The sequence below is a fragment of the Spodoptera frugiperda genome, chromosome 11 (genome assembly GCF_023101765.2).
Source record: "Spodoptera frugiperda isolate SF20-4 chromosome 11, AGI-APGP_CSIRO_Sfru_2.0, whole genome shotgun sequence".
Lineage (NCBI taxonomy): Eukaryota > Metazoa > Arthropoda > Insecta > Lepidoptera > Noctuidae > Spodoptera > Spodoptera frugiperda.
The window spans coordinates 4,188,864-4,214,663 of NC_064222.1; the positions used below are offsets into that span (position 1 = coordinate 4,188,864).

General features: G+C 36.3%; 1 protein-coding gene across 1 annotated transcript; it reads left to right on the forward strand.

The window, feature by feature from the left end:
- The first annotated feature begins 4,251 nt into the window (after nucleotides 1–4,251).
- LOC118275060 (pupal cuticle protein) lies at nucleotides 4,252–12,903 on the forward strand. The gene is made up of 4 exons (XM_035592910.2): nucleotides 4,252–4,417; nucleotides 11,652–11,895; nucleotides 12,177–12,418; nucleotides 12,568–12,903. Exons 1-4 carry the CDS (start codon nucleotides 4,406–4,408, stop codon nucleotides 12,730–12,732), a joined length of 663 nt encoding a protein of 220 aa, XP_035448803.1. The 5' UTR covers nucleotides 4,252–4,405; the 3' UTR covers nucleotides 12,733–12,903.
- The last annotated feature ends 12,897 nt before the right edge of the window (nucleotides 12,904–25,800 follow it).

Genomic DNA, 25,800 nt, shown 5'->3' on the forward strand with positions numbered 1-25,800 from the left:
GTTAATGAAATTTGGTATATAGACAGGTTATGAGCTGACTTGGGTGATAGGACACTTTTTCTCCCACGGGAATGCGGAAAGACGCTGGTGGAAGCTAGTTATTGAATAAAAAACTAATCACAATGAAGATTTCGTTATATTGTATAAAATTGGTGTACGATTTCGTGGTTAGATGGTTGTAGCGCAGAGCATGGTAGTGGATTCGATTTTCGTTTGGATCACTATGATATAATTATAGATTTGAATTATTGCGGGCGTGGAGTGTATTGTATTTGCGTTTTGAAGAGAATACTACTAATAATATAGTATGTAGAAACGTTATAATAAATAGCTAATAAAAAAATTGGCACAACAAAATATCAAAGTTACATTTTTCTATAATTACCATAAGAACCTGCTAATATAATGCAATGAATTCACGGCGTAGCTAGCATTCATCATTATTGTATGAATTATTCATATTTTTTGTAAAATTTCGTATTGAGACTGTATGCATTACAATATTTATGTCATACAATACCTCTATACTAATATTATAATAAGAAAAGATTTGATTATCTGTTTGTTTGCATTGAATATTGAATTGATTTGAAATATTCTTTCATTATTAGGATTCTTTTTTTTAGAGAGAGTGATGTAAGCTGCTTTTTAATACGCTTTATTTAATTTTACTTTGTACGACGTTGTATTAAAATATAAGAATCTGAATAACACACCTTTTTCATTGTTGTTTCATTATGAAACGAGTTTGGGTTTATTAGTTATGATCATTTTCTAGATCTCTCCTAACTACCGGAGCTGCGGACTACCTAGCGGTTTACCGGGGCTCCGGCTTAAAAGACAGGAGTAGGAACGGGGTGGTTTTTAGTCAGTAAGAGTCTGACATTCCCTCTCGCCTCGCCCAAGGTGGGAGAAATCATTGGATGATTTTCCTCCCTTAAAAAAAAGATCTCTCTTAACTAGGAGGACATATAACAAAATTCATAGGAATCATCAAAATTCCTGGCGAGTAAAGTCGCATGCAGTAAGCTAGTTATTAATATAATAATTCAGTTGATTTAAGTGAATATTGCAAGTAAGTTAGTGAATTCATTTATCGAATGAATGTAAATGTGTATGTTATTGAATTTAAGCAGATCAAGCAATAGCTTATTATTCTCGCCATAACTTAAGCATTGGGTTATAGCTTAACTTAGTTTAAGTGTGGATTAAGTTTAATGTTAAACAGTGTCTCTTGTAACTTAGATTAGTGATTCTTTTATGTTTTCCAATATATCAATTGTAGCCTAAATATACCTGATACATCACAGGCATAACAAGTGCATTGATGACTATTTACTAGGTAAGTGTCACCATGGTACAACTGTGTCATTCTTTTCATATAGGTAGTCGTTATCTCTGAAAATAATTATGTTACATAAAACTACCAATGGCAGTCCACCGTTGGACTATAAATCTCCTTTGTACGAGACAGAACTCACAGAAAACCGACGTGAAACAACGCTTGCGGTGTGTGAGTAAGGTTACCGGAGGCCCAATTACCTCCCTTCCTAATCTTCCCAAACCCGATTTCTCCAATAACCCAAATTTCTTAAATTCCTAATCCCTAAAATGCCGGCAACGTACTTGAAACGCCTCTGGTGTTTCGGGTGTCCATGGGCGGCGGCGATTGCTTACCATCAGGTTATCCGTATGCTCGTTTACGGGCGTATATAAGATAAAGAATAAAACGATTCACAATATTTACCACCCTTAGCTGGCAGGTTGAGATCGGAGTATAGAATGTTTAAGTCAAATATGTCTCACCATAGCCGCGGTAAGAGTAGAGGTGGAGACAAAACTGTATTTCACTCTGTCGTCGAAACACTGTTTTATAAGTTAAGTCCGCCAATAAATCCAGTACAATACATTAGACACGCTTGTCATCACAATAATAACGAGTATAATAATTAAAAAAAAAGCAATAATATATTGTCTATGTAACTTACTAGTTTTTAATTAAAATGTAGGCACCAAAGACAATAAGAGGCGGTGATTAAAGAGTTTGTTATCTAATAATGAATAGAAAGTGTAATTGGGTGAAGTACATGCAATGTTCAGCGTGTGGCACTCGGTACTATCTCAAACTATCTTTTGCTAACTGACGCGATGCTAATTAACTACGGACAGTTTAGTGTAAAGAAAAAGAAGTTGAATGGCATATTAAATAACTAGCGACCCGCCCCAGCTTCGTATGGGTGAAATGGTGATATATAATGCATGTATTATACATATAAACCTTCCTCTTGAATTAATCTATCTATTAAAAAAGACCGCATCAAAATCCGTTGCGTAGTTTTAAAGATTTAAGCATATAAAGGGACATAGGAACAGAGAATGCGACGTTGTTTTGTACTATGTAGTGATACTGCATTAAGCCTTTTATTCCCGAAAGTGTTAGGCATCTGTTTTCGTCAGTTATGTGATGAGTCTCACATTATATAAAACTGGCCTCTGCCTATGTTCAGCAGTGGACGTCTTGTGGCTGATATGATGATGATGAGCTTCTTGCTGGAAGATTCCCGTTAAAGTTAGTCACTCAGTCACTCAGTAACAGAAGAAGTAGTAGAATATAATCGTGTTTTCCACGCGCAGAGGATAAGTTCATAGACACCACCATTTTAAAAGGAAACCTCTTATAATAATAGTCCTGTGCTATTTTTTAACCGACTTCCCAAAAAGGAGGAGTTTCTCAATTCGGCTGGTATGTTTTTTTTACTTATTTCCATCTTTGTCTCAAAGTAAAATATCCAGGTAGTGGGTACCGTACCTAACTTGTTTCGTAAATTACTTCTTTCCGCATAAGTAACCTCATTTTGAAAATAGGTATCTGACTTTGTCTAGACCAGATTTTTTTATAAATCTCAGGTTTCAGATCAAAACTTTAATGGTACAAACCAAGACGGATATTAATTGAAACCGGTTCTCAATAGAATCATATTATTTTGAAAACGTAATAAACTATTACTGTAGTTTCTCTTAATTACCGAATTTTCGCAAAAATCAAATATGGTATCATCATCATCATAACAGCCACATGTCGTCTACTGATAAATATAGGGCTTCTCCAATGATTTCCAGATCAGCCACTTGGAAGCGTCTCATTCCCATCCATTTCAACTATAATAAAAAAAAAAACAAACTAAAAATCTTCATACAAAAGACATCAACGCGTAACACGATTGAATTCATTTTTCAAACTTGTATGGATTTTTGTTCTCACCTTAAATAAAGTTGTGTATAATACACAACCTATATGCTTTTTTACAAGAAACTTTATAATAATAAATGTCGCTAATAGAATTAATAGAATTCTTCCGCGAAGTATCAACGTTCCATTAACGTAACAAATATGACAATACAAACACGTAATTGGCCGAGTATTCAAGTTCAAGTAGTTCAATCCGGATCTCGAAATTTCCGGTTTTACTTAAGCTGTGACGTTTTATAAAATATTTGTAAAACAAAAATGTTCTTAGTTTAACTATCCTATTTAATAACGAAACTCGACAAATCATAATTATCATCTTTCCGACATAATTTCTCGAAATTTCGACTTCATAAACGTGTTATCGAGATAAAGACTCGACCGAAATGTTAGCCGTTAATTTAAGGTATGTGTCGATTACCGTCTACATTGTTACCGCGTTTACCTTGCCTTGCCAACTAGTAAAATAGCCTAATGCCGATAAATTCCACTGATAATTTCCTTAAATAGAACTCGCGATACCATGATAACAACAATTGCTAAATTTCACATTTTTTTTCATCAAACATTAATAGTGTGTTTGATCGAATTTCTATTCGTGGCAAATAGGCCAACACTTAATGTACAATATTGGTTTTAACTATACATTTCCTAACCACAAAACGTATCTAGTTGTGTGTAGCAACGACAATATAAACACGAGTAACAAATGGCAATATAATAGGGGCGCTCCATTATCTTACTCAACGGGTGCTTAAGCTGTCCTTTATCTCCATTATGTTATATATTGACAGAACAAATGTATCGAAATACCGACTTAATGACCAACATTTGGGCCAACATTTGTGAAAAAATTCGGGACTAAACGCCATCTAATATTCTTCGAAACGCGTTCCGCCGGAAAAACGTATGCGCATCTTACAATTAAAAATTACAGCATTGCACTTGCTCGCAACTTAATTGTTTCCAATTACGAACCGCTAAAGCGGGGTGTTCGATATATAAGGGGGCGTGCTGTAGCCAATCGGCATTCCGACTCGGAAGGTGGTTGCATTCACACGTCGCTTAGGCGAAAATTTCTAAGCGAGTTCTGTTCAGCAGTAGCGCTTAAGTTAGTTCGTTTGAGATCTCTATACCTTAGATATACACACAGTAATCATGCAGTCTATGGTGAGTCTTTTGTTTTCTTTTTTTTTGTTTTATCATTTTTGAAAAATAATCGTTTTGGTTTTTTCAAAATTCGTTTTTAGATTTTCGTGCCTATTTCAAATTCATATTTTCAATAATATTCTAATATCTCGAGTGCATTTTCAAAATTTAATATAATTTATTTACTTAAAATTTGTCAGAACCTAATCCAAAATTATAATATAATTTTCCTTTTTTCAAAGCCCTACTTTGTCGCTTAATCTTATTTATTACTAATAATTGAATCCAAAAAAGTATTTGTTTTACAACAACATAGTAAAATTAACCTAAAATATCTAAAAACTACATATATCAATATCCCATTTCTCTCTCCATAAATCCCTTTTCCCTTTAACTAAACGAACAGTAATAAATCTCTTAACAAAAACACTAATAAATTCATTTGAAGGAAACTATTTCTTAGCACTTTCACCTTTTAGATCATTTAAATAAGTCCAAGTCTAACTTCCTTCGTTTCACAACAAATAAGACATATTTATAACACTACTGTGTACCAGTAGCTATACAATAGCCCGGCACTTCAAACATTTCCTTTGTAAACTTCCACCATGTATAGTTAATTTACTAGAGAGTAAAATTGGTGGAACATCTCATTAGACATTCAATTGTTTTTTATTTGCATTGAAGGACTATCCAAACAAGGATAAGCTATTGTTTTGTTAGTGTATTGGAAAGTACATTTCGATGCCTTGAAATTCCAAGATTAAGTGTGGCTAATCTTTGTTTTTTAATTTGTTTATATCGCTAGTATACCTAGTGAGGTGTAGTATTATGTTTGAATCCTAAGCTTCATAAACTTCCACATAAGCAACCTAAGGGTTTTACCGGGGCTCCGGTTTAAATCAGGAATAGGAACGGGGTGGTTTTTAGTCAGTAAGAGTCTGACGTTGATGTTTATTGCCCCTCAAAAAAAGAGCTTCATAAACTGCTAATTTGTAAAAAAGAAATACGCATGACTATAGATTGGGATTATATCGTCACTAAAATTACCAAAGTCGTTAAAATCAGCAAATATAAAAAGCCATCTTAGCTCCTAAAAAAGTGTCTTTCAGTGTAAATTAACAAATAATAAGGCAAACTGAAATGATTCGGTTATATAACAAATATGAGAAACTGAAACAGTTTTTGCTATTACCTAAAAAAAGTGCAATTGCTTTCAATTTGGCGTGTAGACAAAAAAATGGTGTACTAAATTGAAACTGAATTCTCAATAATGATTTCTTATGTAAAAAATTGGAACAACAATAATAACATAATTTGTCGTGGTATTAAAAATGAAATGTGATAGCTGGATTTCATTTTTTCATTTTCATAGTTCTCTTAATCTTTTATAGTAAATTTAATTCATAGCTTGTCGAACTGCACATTAATTTGCATAAACATTGGTAAAGCATTATGTTTAAAAATGGAGTACAGTAAAACAATAGATATTAAACCTTGTCCCTCTGAAAATACATCCTTTATTTGAATAACATTAATTTGATCGATACAACATTTAATGCAAGAGAACGAAACCCATGTTATGTACCAAAAATAGTTCTATAATGACATCTATTTTTTTTCTTTTTTTACCAACAAGTAAACTCATTACTACTATTGAAAATTTAGCACCCGTTTCACCACCTTCATACAAGTGCCCGATAAACTTATGTGACAGATACTACATACAAATTACGTTCTTAAATTAAAGTTATCTGATACATAGCGTCATTGTGAAACAAGTCTTTAATCTGTTAAAACATTCACATAGAAAATTCGAAAGAAAAAAATGGGTCTTGGTTGTTACTAGAAAAATAAAAAATAAAGTGACATAAGTCAATTTGTTTAAATATCGAATGTGAAATGTTCAAATTACATTTGCGGCCAGGCTTATAGTCGATACCAAAGAGGTGCAGAACATAGTTTCATTATGTCAAGGACCGTGTAAGACAATGTAAATGATGATTAATACAGTGTAACCATTTTCTAAACTCGCCTACGTTAAATATTTGAATATTATTTTGTTGTTCAATGCTTGATTAACTAATCTCATGTTACAATCTGGTAACGCGTAAAAACAATGAGCATCAAGTTAAAGTGTAGGTGCATCATTAATGCATATTTCCGTAACATTAATTTGAACTGTGAATGATAAGATATTTTTAATCAAAGTTGTGAGAAAATAAGAAATAAAGATCCTAAAACACCAAAAATAGTTTGACAGATTGTAAAAGTAGTTTTCGCGCCCAAACAAATGTCACAGAGACGCACATGCGCGCTGGGCGGGCGTGCGTCTTCATCCGCTTCACTAATGAGTGGGCGGAGAGCGCGTCCGTTTTATAGTCTGCGGTGAAACGACCGCTAATAGCCAAATATTTTCATAACCAACATGCTTTACAATAATTGGATCTAAAATACACTTTCGAAATTTTACTAGTTTACCGAAAAATAGTAATTGTCTATGACATTAAACTTGCATAACCATACACACGGCAAAAAGGTTGTAATCGAACATGCGTAACCGCGACAAAAAGTCGTGCGATATCGATAGTTATTCGAGCGCGACAAATTTCTATTTTCAATGTCCCTTAGTTGTGTGACCTTCGACCACCATAAGACTTCCTCACGCCCCGGCTTCCTCTTGCGACATCAGAATCGCAATAGCCGGTTGTGCACCAGTTCACCGAATGATAATTCCGATCTATTGCAAAATTGCGCCTTTTGCAACAGAATGCAAAGGCGAGTCGATATGAGACCCACGCCCACAAATTACGGCGCGCTCGCTTTGTCTGATGTCCTTAAATTTTCTTTAATAACACAATCTGAGAGACTGGCCGCCGTTAACTAGTTCAGCTATTACCTTTGTCTGTTTTGATGCAACATAGGCTGTATCATTAACTGCCTTTGCGATTAAAAAATTAATTTCTTGTCTATTGCCTTAGACTGAAATGTCACAATCAACTGTCAAAATATTCAATTCGGAAAGGTGCGTACATTGGACGCATATCTAAATAATAACAGTGGTTAATCTAGACCTTTCAGTGCGAGGGCTGTGGCAGTTGCGCAAGAGATGATTGTTTATCAAACCGTTGTAGCTATTCAAATTGCCGATCACTTGTCCAGGCGTTGGGTGGCGAACAAGTGCTGAATTATAGCCACATACATATTTATCTCGGGTTTCGGTTCAATAGAATTCATTATTGTCAGCCTTTACAATTGGTGTTTATTTATAGCCATTATTCTGATCCGTTCCCTTAGCCTGGAAAGTCAAATTAGATCATAAATTTAATTCGTCCTGAGTTTAAATCTATTTCAAAATTTCAATACCTATGTTGTTTTATGAACTTGTCAATTTGATATAGGTAACTAAGCAAACAAATAATTGTCTTGCAGATACTTTAACGATTGTTTCTAATTTATTCTATGGTTTAGGCAGTTTACTTTTATTACATGATTATTAACTTCAAGGTTGATAATTAAACTATGAATTGCAATTTTACGCGCTTAGCACCACTTACGAAATTACCTTAATCGTGAAATTGTACTATTAGAATTTGTAATTTTGCTCAAATATGTGGCAGTAGGGCAAACATACTACCGTACATTTAGTAGGTACTCATGTAAACGAAAGAATAATTACGCTATTGTTTGTATTTTAGAAAAAGCTATAGTAAACTTAACTCTTAACTTAAATTATATCATTCTACAATCTACAAGATGACAATAATAAAGAGGCCTACTAAAATAACGATAAATTAAGATTACAATCTATATTGTACCATTACAGTCTCGAAGCCTAAAAAAGACGTTATTGTCTATACCCAGTCGTGGCATGTCACTTTCTATTTTCAATTAATAAAATATGTTTAGACGTAACGTTAAAAATGACTGCGGTTTTATATTCGCCTAGTATATTGTATTAAGAATTGCGTGTTTAATAATATCTATTACGTTAGGAAATGTGATACAGAAACGTTAGAATGAAGTAAACCACATTCGATCGCGTTTCGGGTTGTGGTTTGAAAATTAAAATTGCAATAACGTGTATTTGAAAGTTATATTACATTCGATTTTCAAATCATTGGTTTATGGTCGATAGTTTTACTTTTGAAGCTAAAGGCATCGTTCTATTCAGCCTTCTTTTTTTAAATGTAACAGATAATAAGAGGTTTAGTTTTACATTAATTTTCCGTTACAATTCAAATATTGCTCCACATTTGGATCTATTGATATTATCCCAAAAATGGTAATTCAGTTCCTTGTATCTGATAATAGAAATATCAAAACGACTTTATTGTTATGTCTAAGTTAGGCAGTGGGAAGAAGGAAATTATAGGCTCTATCGAACATAATTAATAAATATTGACACTATAATAATTCCATTGCCTATTATGTCTTTAATATGTCATGTTCGACAAATGATCACTACAGCTGTGGAACTAATTGCTAGTAGCAGGGATTTCATTAAAATTCCATTCGTACTTAGATTTATTGTAAAATAGATCACAATAAAATTAATGATACACAGATTCCTAAGGCAGAATGTTAAGGATATCTTGGAAAAGGTTTATAAAAAAAAGAAACACTAAAGGCTGAATGCAAACTGACCTTTGCGTGATAAAAAGTAGCAGTTGTCTATTCTCGATTCGATTTTTGAAAAACAAGTAAAGCGCGCGCGGCCCTTTGTTCTATAATCTATGTTGTTGAATGGCTATCTGTATTGTAAGGCGCTGTTTATCGCTTGTATTATTTAGAGCTGTTGTTGTTTATCTGTCATCTGCTATGGCGGCCGCGGTCGGTGCGTGCCACGCCTTCGAACAATTCACGTAACTGGCTCGAAGCAATAGTTTTGCAAAATCACCCCGGTTTCTGTACACTACTTTACGATTCTGAGCTAGAAATGTCTAAGTATTATAAAATTAATTGAGCCTACGCGGCTACAATAATGTATTGCAACTAATTGGGGCTTGATTAAAATTCTTAAGCTTATGTTAGAATTATAGGTGATTTGTGTAATTTATTAATTTTATTCAGTTGTTGAATTGATATTTGCATCTTAAATTAAATTGTAGGTATCGATTGTAGTAGACATATAAGGATGTATGATATGAAAATAATTTTTGTAACAACTAGACAAGTATTACTTATTAGGAATAAGAAATACTACTACTAATATTAACTAAAAATCACGGTTTACTCACGTGCATTAATGGAGAAAAGCTCTACTAGTTTCGAGTCACAGAGAGACTCTTCATCATGAGCAGCGGGCGCAGACGCGGCGATGTCGCGCAGCCTACTCTATCTATACATGGATACAAACATTTAATTTTACGTTTTGATAGTATTGATCACCTAGCAGTATCACAGTCAGTCCCTTGAAAATCTATGACATGTATGTCACACATCTAGGTGACATATTGTAATATCAAAGCTCTTTTTAAAGTAATTAGTTGTTTGTTCATAATCGAATCATAACCATAATTACATTTCATTTCTTTATTTCAACTTAATCTAGTTAAATACGCTTCTATAACTACAATCGCGATGTTAATAGCCAAATAAATGGGACAGAAATTAACAAATTTTCGACAACAATGTAACAGAACTATATTATAATTACTGAACACAATAAAATTATTACAAATTCACACGCGCACGCGTATAATTCGACAGCCATTATGAAATTAGGTTCACGATGCAACTTTATGTCATCTTGACATTTGCAGTGTTATAGAAAATGGGGCCCGTGGGAAATATGGCGCTAAAACAATGCATTAATTAATTTGATATGATAAAACTTTGATGAAACCGTGTTTAGTAATTGTTCTAGTATTTACGTGATGACTATGATAGTCTTGATGAAATTGGATAAAAATTATAACGCTTTAGATTTTAGCTTTTGAGATTTTAAAATAAGATGAAACGATAGCTTAGTGCTTAGTTGTTTATAGACTTTTCATTACGACTTACTGCCGCAATCAAAGTCAAATGGTTACTTAGACTATTCCATATATTATTTCGTGAAGATGTATCTCCTCCTAAACTTCATCAGCACTACAGTGTTCAGAAATTCTCAAATTACGAAGTAAAGTTGTCCATATAAGGCCTTTGGTTTTCACAGACCCGTGTAAGGCCTTTGATAGACTTGGACAAAATACTTGTTTAGCTAAATTCAAAACTAAATAACATCCTTTGGCAATATTACGATAGACGTCGCCGGTCCGTGTAATAGACATAACAGCGACATGTCAAAACTAAACAGTAACTGCTGGTTTTTGTGCTAAAACCAGTCAAGCGTGAGCTGTAATGGGTCAGCCTGTATGCAATTTTAGCCCGGAACTGTTTCACTTGACACATACTTCCAGTTTATACTGGTTTATGTTGCGAATCGGTTTAGAAATGGATTAAAGAGTTTGCATGGAGATAGTTGATAATTTGGTTTTTGGATCGATGGTTCTGCACTTTGGTACTTAACACATTGAACGCCGTGGTGGTCACCGGTGACCGACATTAGCGGAGGATTTGCCTTCAACAGTTTTCTATTGGCAGTCAAAGACTTTATCCCCATGATAAAACATGTAAAATATTAAGATATTCACCGTTTATTCTAACAGTATCACTTCCTAATACCTACATGAAATGATGCAGTCCACACGAATCTCCCCCATTCGATAACACAGAAAAGATAAAATAATTTCAGTTTGTCCCCTAAAAAAATAACAAAAACCCACTGACCTGACCTCCTTATGAAATATAGAGCTATTACTACGAGCCCTTTTGTCATCCAATAATCACGCAGGTGAGGCAAACGTGAGTGGTTGTCGTAACATAGTTAATTACATTCACGTGTGAGTGAGTTCGGCACAGGTTGCTACGTAAGTGGCCGATAGTTTCGGAACTCGCCGCGTGAAACCGCGAAACTCGTGGTTACGCTCCGATTAATAACCACCGGACAATGTCAGGCGAAAACATGATCGATTATTTTATAATTGTCATCGTTATTAGTTAATGTTTAGAAGTTAGGTATTGATTTTTTTTCTATGGATCTATAGTATCTCCTTCTCTCCCTGATTGAGTGAGTTGCTGTAACTTGTTGTATCAAATTACAATCATTCATAACCTCAGCATTACTTGTCTCATAATGATTTTAAATAGTAGGTAGGGATGTTGTTCTTCGTAGTTCCAATAAATAACAAATTCTCTCTCCTCTTTCCAGATTATCCTCGCAGCCACCCTCTGCCTGGCCCAGGCTTCGTTCTACGCGGGCCCGCCTGCGCACATTCAACTCAGCCCCGACGGCAAGTATGTCCTGGACACGCCCGAAGTAGCCCACGCTAAGGCCGCGCACGCCGCCGCGCACGCGCAGGCGTCCACCGCTCACGGCGCGTGGGCACCCGCTGGAGGATACATTGCTGGCCCCGCTTACGGAGCTGGCGCGCACTACGGCGCTCCCGCCGCTGGTTAGTATCTACAAATACTTATCAGTAAAATTAATTTTGAATTGTTAATAGGAATTCGATTCTGTAATTTAGTCCATCAGTCTAGAAAAAGAACAGAATTGGAACATTGGAAAAGACAACTCTACAGTGTTTCGTGAAACTAACTACATATACAGGTTTATAAAAAGTTACTTGTGCACATCTAAGCGGTAATCAGTCACTTTAGGACAATAACATTTAATGAAAGTTCAATTGTTCCATTATTTTTCCCATTAACCATATACCTAACCCTCTCTCACTAGGTCTTCTGAAATACGGTCCCGCCCCCCTGGCTCACGACGGCCGCGTGATTGACACCCCCGAGGTTGCCCACCTGAAGGCTGCCCACCTCGCCGCGCACAGCGCTGCCCACGCCAACGCTGCCCACGGCGCGTACCACGGCGCTGGTCTCGCCCACGGTGCGGCTCTCGCTCCCCTCGCGTACGGCGGTCTCGGACATGGTGCGGGTTACGCCGCTGGTTACGGCAAATGGACTGGTCCTCAGGTAATTGTCTTGGATTTGATTAAAGAGGTTGAATATCAATGAGATAAGATTTTTCTTCGGGAGTGAATGGCGTACAAAGACCCTTTATTTCATATCGTTTGATATGTTCTATGTTCAAAACAAACTAACTATCTTTTCCTTCTTCGCAGGCCCACATCCAGCTGACCCACGACGGCCAATACGTAGTAGACACCCCCGAGGTTCAGCACGCGCGCGCCGTGCACCTCTCGCAGTACGCCCACGCCGCTCACGCCGCCGCCGCCGCCCCCGAGGAGCCCTGGGGCGCCCACGGACACCACGGCGGCTGGCACTAAACTCTACCTCTGACCCACGCTCACTACTGCCTGACACTATTTTTTATACAAAACGACCATAAAAAGCCAAAAAAAAATGTTGTATAAAGTTGAATGTGAAATGTGTATAATAATGCAAACTCTTGTAGAACGAACTTGAAAATGTATTAATAAAAAAATTTAATAATTTTATTTTTTTGTTGTTTTTGCCCGAGTCCAACAAGTAGGAATAAAGATCATCACATCACGTCCTCTACAGAAAATATGACAAAAATCTTAATACCAGTAAAATGGCTACCAAACATTCATATGTATGGTACATAAATACTATAAAAATCACCAAATGAAAATACATATTCCATAGATAAATAGATACAAAATTAAAACTAAAGTAAAAATCACGTAATAATAATAATCTGTAGTCGTACTAGCACAGGAATAACCTAAATAATATATTAAATTAAGCCACTAACTAATAAGTATTACCACTAACTAATGTTGATTTCTGTAGCTACAGAATTCAACAAAAGCCCTCAGTTAGTAAAACAACCACGGCTACACGTTTACCTCACTTACCATAAACGCTACAATGTAATGCATAGCTAATGAGAACTAAAGCGGATATCGTTACATTACTCTAATCCGGCGCTTGTAAGCTAACCTAATAAATAGGTTCAGAGGCATTATACCCAACCCTAATTATATGACAGGTTGACTACAATCTTGTTACTTGTAACAGCGCAGTAGAAGTCTTTCATTTTCACGATTTACTGAAAAGAGAAAAAAAAAGAAGAGAAAGAGCAAGAGCAGCAGAGCAGGGACATATTTAGGTTGCCAGTATTGGACCACTTACCTTTAAGTTGTCCTAACGGCTGAAAAATGATAAGAAGCGAAAACGTGATTTATGATTTTTATAAACCTTACATATATTAACTTACAGGTGTTATTTAAGATTTTTTGCACGGATCATAAAGCGGTAAAATTAATTTCTTTTTTTAATTAAAAAAGAACACTTTGCCCCACACTACGATTTTCTCCTGTGTCGTGGGTGCGTTTACAAACATACAAGTTCACATACACATGACACCCAGACTCGAAACAATAATTTGTGGATCACACAAAGAGTTGCTCCGTGCGGGAATCGAACCCACTACACGTTGCACGGCAGCCGGTTGCCCAGCCACCGCACCAACCGCGCAGTCATATCATCAAAAAGTCCTAAGAAAGGCCTGGTAGCGACTTCTTTAATAAACACCGAACTTCTCTTAAACTGCAATCTCTAATCCACCTGTCAAACGCGGAGATTATGGCAATTTCTCTTATGTAGAAGTAAGTATCGTCTTCAAAAAACTTGTTTAGAGTTTGGCAAGTTGTAGATGAAATAGAATGAAAAGTTATTGTTCGCTATATACCAAATGATCACCAAAAATTACAGTACCTAATAGGATTGTAAGACAGTTTAATTAGAAGATAAGGATTTGTAATAAATATTAAAGAAAATACTTATTTCTCTTTTCAATTTACCTCTTTGTAATTGAACTTTTGGCGTTCATATTCGCATTAGAAACTACGAATGCGTATCGAAAAATGTACGATTATTCGCCAATGCGAATGCGACCATTCCTTGCATCACTAGTATGTATGTAGGGATCTGTATTTTTTTTATGATATAAGCCGGTATACGTGCAGGCGGATCATCTCACGGTAACCTATCCCCTCTGTCCATGGACACCCGAAACACTAGAGGCGTTACAAATGTGTTGCCGGCCTTTTGGGCGTTAGGAATTTAAGGTTTGTTTGGGAATCGGGGATTGGGAAGATTGTGAAGGTGGTAATTGGGCCTCCGGTAACCTCACTCACACAACGAATCACAACGCAAGCATTGTTTCATGTCGGTTTTCTGTGAAGAACGGCTTTTCATGAAATTTGGTATACAGACAGGGTATGAGCTGACTCATGTGATAGGATACTTTTTATCCTACGGGTGAAGACGCTGGCAGAATCTAGTAGATAATATATAATACATTCTTTGCAGTCGCCAGCATTACCCAGTTTACCATTATTCCATTTGACAATACACAACTAAATATAAAGTATGATTGACTCGGTCACTCCTCGCTCATAACCTCGTTACTCAATTGTTTTGTAATGCGACACGTACTGTACCAGACTCGTGTTTCCCTAAACCGATGATCTGTTAGATATTTTCTAAGCAATATGTTTTTCCGCATAGCTAGTTATCTGATTGAGTTATCCAACTTCATTATTATGTAACTTTATAGAGCTGTACATACAATAGGGTGTGGTTGTGAGGCAAGCTATAATGCACATTGAACTAGAATTGTGACGTAAGAATTTATTAAAGGCGCCTATGATTAAACGTTTAGTTTGTCACTAAGGTGCAAATCATTGCATTGTGTTTTAAACTAGGCGCTATAATAAAACAAGCAAGCAATTGTCTTAAGGGTTTTTGCTCAAAGTTTATGTTTAGGCGTATATGATCATCAACAGTCCGTTCCTATCCAGTGCTGGACATTATGTGGGTCTCTTCAATCTTCAGCACACCCAATCACATCCATACTCTTTGTAGATTAGTCATACTAAGTGGAGGGCACGCTACATTAGGTTTATTAGATGAAGCCTCTGGTCTAGTATGGACACTGTAGTGGTAGGTATAGTGATTAGTTTTCTTGAAGTTGTCTAAAACTAGGTGCCTACCTATCTAGTTAGTTTTGCACCAAAGGCAAAGTGAGTAGTGTATGCCCCTCTACTTTCTGTGATCCACCAACTGTTTCAGGCTTTTAATCTGTTGTGAATAATATCACACTTCTTGATTTTTTAAGTAGTTCATGGTATACCAGAACGATTGTAGAACGATTACTAGAATTATAACAATACGATTTGCTAACTCATACCTGCTACATATCACATGATTTATTGTTTTTATCACAGCATAGTAACCTATTTGAGATATTAACCCGCATAATTATAATAGAAATATGCTTACTTGACAGAAAGGACATAAGTAATGTACACTATCCATCAGATTAGCCTAAATTTTTCCGTTGCGTTCCGCGCGCGCCTCAAAGAGCCATCAGACCACCACAGATGGGGCCCAGTAGGGCTGATGCTTAATCCGGAGCTGCGGACTACCTAGCGGGTTTACCGGGGCTCCGGCTCGACAAGCAGGAGTAGGAACGGGGTGGTTTTTAGTCAGTAAGAGTCTGACACTCCCTCTCGCTTTGCCCTGGCGAGAAAAGTCATTGGATGATTTTCCCCCTTAAAAAAAAAAGCCTAAATTTTTCTAACGTTACATATCAGTTTTTCCTACAATAACTAGACAAAAATGTGACTTATTTAACCTGAGTCTGTTTTGGTGTTTCTTCCAGCATTATCGCGGCGCGGACCCCATGTTGAATTAATTTTGTAAGCAACCAGCACCGCTAATAGAAAAGACACGAAAGTTATATTATCCCCGAAGGGGTACACAGAAGTGTACAATGTAAATCCACTTTTCACAATTAGTTTTACAAGCCAATAGGCTTACCCCTATTACATTGGACATGGGATGCAATAGCCATATACCTACTGGCTACTGGGCACAATTCTAGACTCAAATTTTCAAAAATCCTAAAGAACTACTAGTAATACTTTGCACGACCCGGGAATCGAACCCGAGACCCTATGCCCGGCAGTCGCACTTGCGACCACTCGATCAACGAGGCAGTGAGTCACAGTTAGTGTTAATATAATTAGTCCCAGTCTATTTCCTTATCCTTCAGCTACAAATATGTAACTTAGAAAAAACCGATCAAACGAAAGGTCAACCAACCCACATCTAAGGCCTGAATACTTGTAATATTAGAATACGTGATCTAGGTAAATAGGCATAAGGTGTAGATTACAAGGCAAGCTCCAGTTCTCAGTGCAGCGATACCCACATCGTGTGTCTCTGGGTAGTAGTTGATGTATGTATGGAACTAGGTCGCTAGTACTAATGATACCTGAGATTTACGAGTATATTGACAAAATTATGTTCTTATAGTTGGTTACACTTATTGGTGTAACTGTGGAGTTTATGGCTTCAGGATTAGGTTTCGAGAAGTACATTTGCAGGGGTAATTCTGTGGAGTTTATGGCTTCAGGATTAGCTCTGAGAAGGGTGCTTTTACATATCATAACTTCACACCTTATATTATACTTGAAGTGTTAGACAGAAGTGAACATTATTATACTATACAATATGGCAACTGGTGGCAAAAGAAGCTATAATGTGCTTTTTGGAGATTTAAGAGTTGTTCGGGAATCGGGAATTGGGAACATTGGAAAGGGAGGAGGGTGGTAATAGGGTCTCTGGTAACCTCACTCACACAACGAAACATAACGCAAGCGTTGTTTCACGTCGATTTTCTGTGAGGCCGTGGTATCACTCCGGTCTAGCCGGTCCATTCGTGCCGAAGTGTGGCTCTCCCAAACTTAAGGACGTTGCATACTATAGATATTAATTATGTTGTGGCGCTAATTTCTTTGGGGAACATTATATCTAATACTATATAGCATGCCGAACCAGCGTGGACATTGGGTGTCATCAAATGCAACTCATTAAGACCGGTTACGACTTAAACTATTAACTGACTGGGTTAATAGATGAATGAATCAATTGATGATCTATACATAATATTATAGATTGTTTTATTAAGGCTAATGAACTAACGCAAAATCTAATCATAATATAATAATATAAATTGGGTTTTTTGTCTTTTTATGGGCTTAATCTCGAGATCGAGATAAAATATGGGAAATCGGCATCAACACTTTCTAATTAAAAGGTGGACTCACTACAATCTCCAAGTTACCTGCCAAGCGTGGAGCTGTAGGACTACTTGTGAACTCAGTAACTCTTTTTTTAAGGGGGAAAATAATCCAATGTCTTCTCCCATCTTGAGCGAGGCGAGAGGGAATGCCAGATCTTACTGACTAAAAAATCACCCCGTTCTTACTCCTACTTTTCTAGTCGGTGTCCTGGTAAACCGCTAGGCAATCCGCAGCTCCGAATTTCAGCCTAGGTACATATATTAGTTATTATGTTATCGGCTTACTCACGTACTGTTTTGAAGAGGAACTCGACTAGTTTCAAGCCATGCTAGAGGCTCATATTCATGAGCAGCATTCCGCGACACACGACGTGATGAATATGAGCCTCTAGCATGGCTTGAAACTAGTCGAGTTCCTCGTCAAAACAGTACGTGAGTAAGCCGATAACATAATAATTAATTTAGTATGTCTCACGAAAGTTACAATAAAATAATAGGTACATATATTATACTTGACATGGATGACTCCTACAAAGAAATTGCTGATTGAAAAAATTCAATAACATCTTTCCGCCAGCACTTTAAGCCACAATCGTATTCGACACATCATGCAGTGCAACTGTTATGAGTTGCACTTTGGGTTTTACCAACATTTTGGGTTTCTTCCACCCTGCATCACGATAAGTGACCTAATTTTCCAAGTAAAATACATTAAGCTAATACGTGGGTCTCTTTGTATCTAATCTCGGCTTAAGATGACAGATGACGCGTCACACAATGCACTTTAGTGCATTTGGGAGGTCCATTGAAATGTCAAATGTGATTTGATGGGATTTATAAATAAGAACTCTTTGTTGGAATTAGTATTATACAGAATGCAGAATTATACTTACCTAATGATAGAATTTCCTGTTTATTGTTGTTGTATAAATCCATATAGGGACGAGGAGCTAAGTAGTATTAGACCAATGGGCTACCGTGTTTCTTAGTTACAAGTTGGTGCAAAGTGAGCAAGAGGGTATTTTGTCCAATCACTGCAGCTGTCATATATGGATGTCCAATGGAGTTACACTAGCTAATTCCCTATTGGACGAAAAATCAGAGGTTCTCACTAGCGCCATCTACTGTTTCTAATATTTCTGTGAGTGGCCCCATTCAAACAAAATGCCTATGACTTTTAAAACATAATGTTACGCCGATTATTATTCTCAGGGTGTTTTTTGTACTTTCTTACTTAGGTGTAAAGAAATGAAGAAAGGGTTAGCCCTATCTTCAAATAATCTGATGGCATTTTAGACTTTGTACCTATAGGTATTATAATGATCTTGAAGTAACCAATTCAGTTTTTCTGAAGAAGAAACAGAACAGGCTATTTTGAAGGTTCTAATATACCTAAAAAGGTATCCGGAGCTGCCGACTACCTAGCGGGTTTACCGGGGCTCCGGCTCGAAAAGCAAGGGAAGGAACGGGGTGGTTTTTAGTCAGTAAGAGTCTGACACTCCCTCTCGCCTCGCCCAAGGCGAGAGAAGTCACAGGATGATTTTCCCCCCTCAAAAAAAAAAAATATATATATATACCTAAAAGGTGTTAAACATTAGTAAAATAACCTAATTGGACCAAAGGAGACAAAAGTCAGTTTTATAATGGTGGTCCAAAAGAAACAGTTCGGTGGTACAGATAGGACTCGTTTTCGAATGAGAACAGGTTGATTTCACTTTTGATGCGCATGCGCAACTGGATTGCAATTCCCAACGGTACTTTGTTACAAAGAAAGTAAACCTAAAAGGCTACTTGTTTTACTTTCTTCCAATACAATTAACTAAATGTGTAGTAGTCAAAGTACACAGGTACAAAGACACGAGAATCAAACCCGAGACCTCTTGCTCGACTGTCTTACATCCGACTTAATCAACGGAGTAGAACAGATTTCACAATAAACTATGTACTGTATGAAAAAAAAATGACATTTTGTTACTAATAATTATTATATTAGGATAGTGGCCCGGAGGTTAGCAACGGCAAGCACCAATGTGACTTTTTCCGAGTTATACGTACTTTCTAAGATTTAGACACCAATGACAAACGGTGAAGGAACACATCATGAGAAACCCTGGGCTTATAATTTCTAATTATAAGTTTGAAATCGCCAACCCGCATTGAGCAAGTGCGGTGATTAATGCTCAAACCTTCTCCGTGTGATGATGATATTAGCATACTATGTAGTTACTATCAAAATTACCGCACTACAGTAAAAACCCAGCGAGACGTAAGTTGTTACGTAATTCTATAAATAAAAATATCAATAACGCTACAAAAACAAAAAAGGAAACATAAAAAGAGGATCGAATTAAAGGTTCTAATTTAAGATCACAAACCATTTACACGAGGCAATATCGATTAGTTGAAAAAAATCGATTAGTAATCGATAAAATAATAAGCATCCGTTATCGATATGTTATCATAATTTTTTGTTTTAACTTTTTTTCCTTTTGGTTTTGCAATGTGTATTCAGAATCGTGTCGGATATTCCGACAATATGATAAAAGAGAAAACTATGGGGTTTTTCCAGGTTTTTGTACTGATGAGCGGGTCAGGTTTTACTCAAACACACGTTGTGTGGTTAGATGACTCATACGTAATGATGTTTTGTTTAAATATATTTATTTAAACATGGTATGTATGTAAATTATTAATATCGACGGTTAAAAGGAAATAGGGTATAAGCGACAAAAAATTAAATGTTCAGGAGAGCCGTTTAAACTCGTCGGTCGTCGAAAGAATACTTACTAGGAAAATGTTTTTTTTTGCTAGGTTATAAACGCCAAAAATGGCATCGTAGAGCCATGAGAGTAAGAGCCGCATTCGAAAGAGCGGAAAATTTTACGTAGGATAGCATATTAAACTCATTTTTGACAAAAATGTCGCTTTCCTTTCCTTCCTTTTAACTGTCGAAATGTTTTAGAAGGAAAATCTTTGTAATGAAAATTGTTGATTTGATTATGAGAATCTTATGTCGATATGTGCAAGTTTCCACAGTTAATTGTTAAAAATGCAGTTATATAGTAATGCACAAATTACTTTTGGGAAGTCATGGTTTGAACAAAATAAATCTAATTTTGTTATGAAGTGCATAACGAGTTGTAGGTAGTTTACTAAAATCTGAAAATTGTGGAACAAACGAAATAAGCATTAAGTAGGGTTGTGCATCATTTGTACCTACGTTAACCACATAGGCGATCATGGGATTAGTAATTCCTTAGTTAGTTGAGTGATTGTTAGACTATCAAGCAATGAGTCTTAGGGACGATTCCTGGAAAATTTATGGATTTAAATTAATGGTACAAAGTTTGGTAATGCATGGCAACAAGCGTGCTCTATTTTATATGTCTGTCTTCTATACTATATTTTTAATGTTGCTTGTAGCGTGTTGCCTTCAACGAACCAACCAATCAGAGTGCCGACCGCGGTCTCGTTTCGATCTCGTTAAACATAAAACCAACTCGTACTACGCCCTCAGAACAGGATACATTAGCTCTATCTGGTGAGCATAAAAACGTTAGCATGTATAATATAGAACCTTGTTACAGCGTATGTGGTAACCCTAGAGCTACATAATATATTAAATCATAGTTTTGGTCCAACTTCCGCGCAATTTGGCTAACTAATGTAGATGAGCTCGTCACGTGCCATAACTCCCGCTAATGACTCCGGTCTATGAATGAATTGCACAGATTATACACAACAGTCGTTTTTGTTTTAAATCGACTGAGTGTTGCTGAGACTTAATATTTTGTATTAGGGATTTGACATCTGATCCGGAGCTGCGGACTAGTTAGCGGGTTTACCGGGGCTTCGAGTTCCGGCTCGACAAGCAGGAGTAGGAAAGGGTGGTTTTTAGTCAGTAAGATTCTGACACTCCCTCTCGCCTCGCCCAAGGCGAGAAAAGTCATTGGATGATTTTCCTCCCTCAAAAAAAAAAAGGTATTTGACATCAAAATTGCTACCCTTCTTTTTGTCGGGCAGAGTAGCACCTCGGTTATTACCTACATTAGTTGACATCATGACTTAGGTATTTCTGTATTTCGTTAAAAAATACATTTCTCTTAAGTTAAATTAGCTTGACTGCTCTGCAAATTAATTTGACTATGCGGTTGGTGCGAGCAATGTGGAGCTTCTTCTTGGAGCTTCCGCGCAACGTGTAGCGGGTTCGATTCCCTCACGGAGCAACTGTTTGTGTGTCAGCGAAAGGATTTCTCTCAAGTAATGAGATTGTAAGAATATAAACAGTTAAAAGTTAAAACATTTATGTTTAATGACCATTTCTACAAAGGAACATTAATGTTGTCCCGTTATCGTGACCGCTACAAAAATACATTTATACTTTGTAATAAAAGCTGTGCAATAAAATTGTGTTGTGCATATAAATTTTGTATCAAACAAAATTATCATTAATTTATTTTGGATTTATTAATAGTTTTATGTATAAAAACTATGTTGGTAAGTAAACCGTAAATTAAAATAACTAATTAAATTAACATTGTTTCAAAATATTTTGTTTTATAATTTCAACTAACTAGTGGGTTTATCGAGGCTTCGGCTCGAAAAGCAGGAGTAGGAACGAGGTGGTATTTAGTCAGTAAGAAGGATTCTGACACTCCCTCTAGCCTCACCCAAGGCGGGAGAAGTCACTGGATGATTCACCCCCCCCCCCCCCTTAAAAAAGGTATACTTTAGAATAATAGACTATCTCAAGTCATAGGAGAAAACGAGCAGTAGGTAACCGAGCAGTGAGTCTTAGAAAATAACGAAAGTAAATCGATCTGTGTCGCGTCTGTATGTACGTGTGTTGAATATATTACACATTGTTTTGAATGCTTGCTCTCAAGCCTCAACAGTATTATGCATTACTTTGCTGTAGATTTTAAAGCTGCAAGTGACAGTAAGATCGTGTGGCTAATGGTTCATGACATGTTTTTAAGAATTTTAAACACTTTGCTGGTTTTAATAAGACTCTCTTTTTTCATGATTTGAATTTTTCATCCATGTTTGTAAGCGTGCTTTTCTATAAGAAATGTGTTATATAGGTATGCTACTAAGAGAGCGAGTAATATGCGCTATAACGATGCGCCGCCGCAAAGTAGATATGCGAGGAAGATGCGCAGTTCGAGTATGCGATGTATCGATAGTAGGGATCTTCTATATAAAAATCATAGCTTAGTCAAGTCCGTTTCCAAAAGTGCTAAGCTATGTGTAACAATGAATATGATTAATGGAAGCCAAACGCATCCACAGCAACGAAGCATAGCACATCTCTAGTGGTAAAGCATCCAAATGACCCAACACAGACTACCAGGGTTTACAATTACAATGTCAACGACCTAAGTATACTGTACAGCTATCAGGTTATCCACCCCATTACTCATTTCATAACTTTCTATACATATAAACCCCAAACCCATGAAATTTTCACTAACCTCCCATTGGAATAATCAATTGAAAATATACAAATGACTTGGCACGATCTGATCGCCATTTTAAAGGCACGGTGATACGCCAAGCTAGTATAATGGTGTGAAACTATAATTCGTAATGGTTTTGTATTGTGAAACTATTTATTTTATGGGTGGTCCATGTGTCTACTGTTGTTTCCGTGTTCACACAAAAGTATAGGAAACAAAGTTGTGTGATTGATTTGTTCAATCAAGTTGATATTTTGTGATTTAGAACGTCGCATCGATTGTTGGGTTTCAGGAAGTTATCCGTTGCATGACAACCTATGTGTTGTACCCATATGTACATTATCGTCACGAAATACCGGTATATGTAAGTTTTAGTCTAAGTAGCTACTTGATACTGGATAGTTACATAGAGTTGTAATAGGAGGTAAGTATATTTTTGTTAAATTGTAAATAAAAATAATGTCTAAAAAAATTAAAAATAACCTGTATCGAAATGGCAACAGGTCTTAATACATTAAACGCACATGGGAGGCAATAGTTATGCCGGTGCTAGCGGAGCATTTGCCTGCAACTGATTTTTGTTGGCAGTCAAAGTTTTAAAGTTCACAACAGCTGCATTGCTACAGACAAGACACGGACCCACAGACACAGTATTTTTTTCGTAATAAAACTTATACAATTTTCTAGACCTCTTTTATTCATTCATTGCGAACTAAATATGCTACTCCAAGGTCAGAAGGTCGGCTGTCCACGGTTAAGGAAAACCAAGTAATTATAACGTTTTTGTGAGAAAACATCGACTTTTTGTGGCTCGCAGCTCCGACTTGATTATGAAATCAGTGGTTATATCAATCAAATAATTGCTTCCTCTATTGTTTAGACGTATACGTTTAAACTACTCGTAGGTAATATCGGGTATGATTAAAATTCCACGATAATGGCTCTTGTGATGGGTATATGTATGTAGGTTTGATGAAAAGAATGTTTCCTTCATCAGTAAATTCATTCTAGGTTCTTTAGACCTATAATCCTACTAATGTTATAAATGCGAGTCTTATACATAGTTTATATCTTTGGTACCCTTTTATACAAAAACTGCTGAAGGGATCAGGATGGAATTACACATAGGCTACTTTTTATCCCACGGGAACAGGTAAAGCCGTTGGCAGAAGTTAGTTTATAATAAATCAAAGGTCTCTCATTAATCTCCTTTTAATTGTTATCATTCCTGTTAGACATAGGTAGGCTTCCTCCACAGTTTGTTATATTCCCCACGCTTGACAGTCGGATTAGAGATTACTCAGTATCGAAGAAACAAACCTCATGATACCGTACTATTCTTTACTTAAGTATAAAACTAACAGAACAGTTTTATATAAGTCACTAGCAAACCCGGCGAACTCCGTTTCACCACCAATGTTAAATTTTTCTTTTTAAAAACCTTATGGAACCCGAGATCTTTCCAACGAATGCAAAACCGTGGAAATCGTTCGTGCGTTCTGGAGTTACAGCGTCGGGAAGGAAAACCCGACTTATTTTTATATAAGTCATTACGGATATATTAAGGATCTTCCTAATGTTAAATACTTAAGTATTTAGGTTTAAACCTAATAATAAATGTTGTTTTCATGTGCAACCTTTTTAGTTCGACTCCGGTTTACCGCAGCCTTCATGCATATCAAATGATTACACGTGTGAATGAGAAAATTACTAAATTAACCTTACTTATACAATATATTAGGTACCTAAGTTATACAATAAATAATATACGTCATGTCTTAATTTTCCTGCTGAGGTAGATAAAGATTAGTATATACAATGTAAAACCTAGTTTTCTTTAGTTAAGGAATCATAACTAGCATGTCTGCGATTTCATCCATTTCTACTCTTCATCCATAATTTGTACATAATATAATATTTTTTGATGACGAGCGGAAACCTTCACTAGGCTCCTAGCTTTCTGGGGATAAATAACTAAGGAGTCTGGGATTTTTACCTCACTAAAACCACCCTGGTGGCCACCCTAAGCACCAGTAAGGGGCACCATAATTTGTACCTATGAGTATTTCAATGTTCATTTCCACAAAACAGTTAATTTTCTTGTCCTAACTTATTTTTAAATTTTTAAACTCTAGAAAGGAATTACTTATAATAAATTATTATTAATTACTGCGACCTTGCATGGTTTATCCATTTCACGATAATTTATTAAGTCCATGAAAACTATAATTAATAACGTATTTTTATTTTTAGTAACTAATTATTTATTGAGACTAATTTTTTAAAACGTCATAAATTTTAAACTAATTTATATATTATAACATAAGATTTATTGTGAAAATATTTAATTGTGGTAATATTGGCACGTTTAATTTATTATTTATAAAATATCCCTATTACTTATATTCTACTGTAGAACCTTCTATGCTTTGCCAGCCCTAGTTTGACAACAGTTCATGATGGTGATGACTCCTACATTCGTGAACACCTCTCCAATTGATGAGGTCCGGTCCAGAAAGTAACGCTCTGCGATAATTCGAGTAAACTATGTGACCGTTTCCACTGATAATAAGTTATGTAGCTGTGAGAGGAAGATACGCAGATCGAGTATGCAATGTGTCTATATTATTCATCCCTGGCACACATCCATAAGACTCATAGCACGTATCTTACCATACAAAAGACAAAGGCTAGATGAGTCCGTTTACCTAGCGGCTCGAAAATCAGGAGAAAAAACAGGGTTTTTAGTCAGTAAGAGTCTGACACTCCCTCTCGTGTGAGAAACCATTGGATGGTTTCCCCCTCAAAAAAGGACC

Coding starts and splice junctions, on each gene's coding strand:
- LOC118275060 (XM_035592910.2), top strand. Junction 11,896..12,176: donor CTACGGCGCTCCCGCCGCTG/GTTAGTATCTAC, acceptor CTCTCTCACTAG/GTCTTCTGAAATACGGTCCC. Junction 12,419..12,567: donor GCAAATGGACTGGTCCTCAG/GTAATTGTCTTG, acceptor CCTTCTTCGCAG/GCCCACATCCAGCTGACCCA.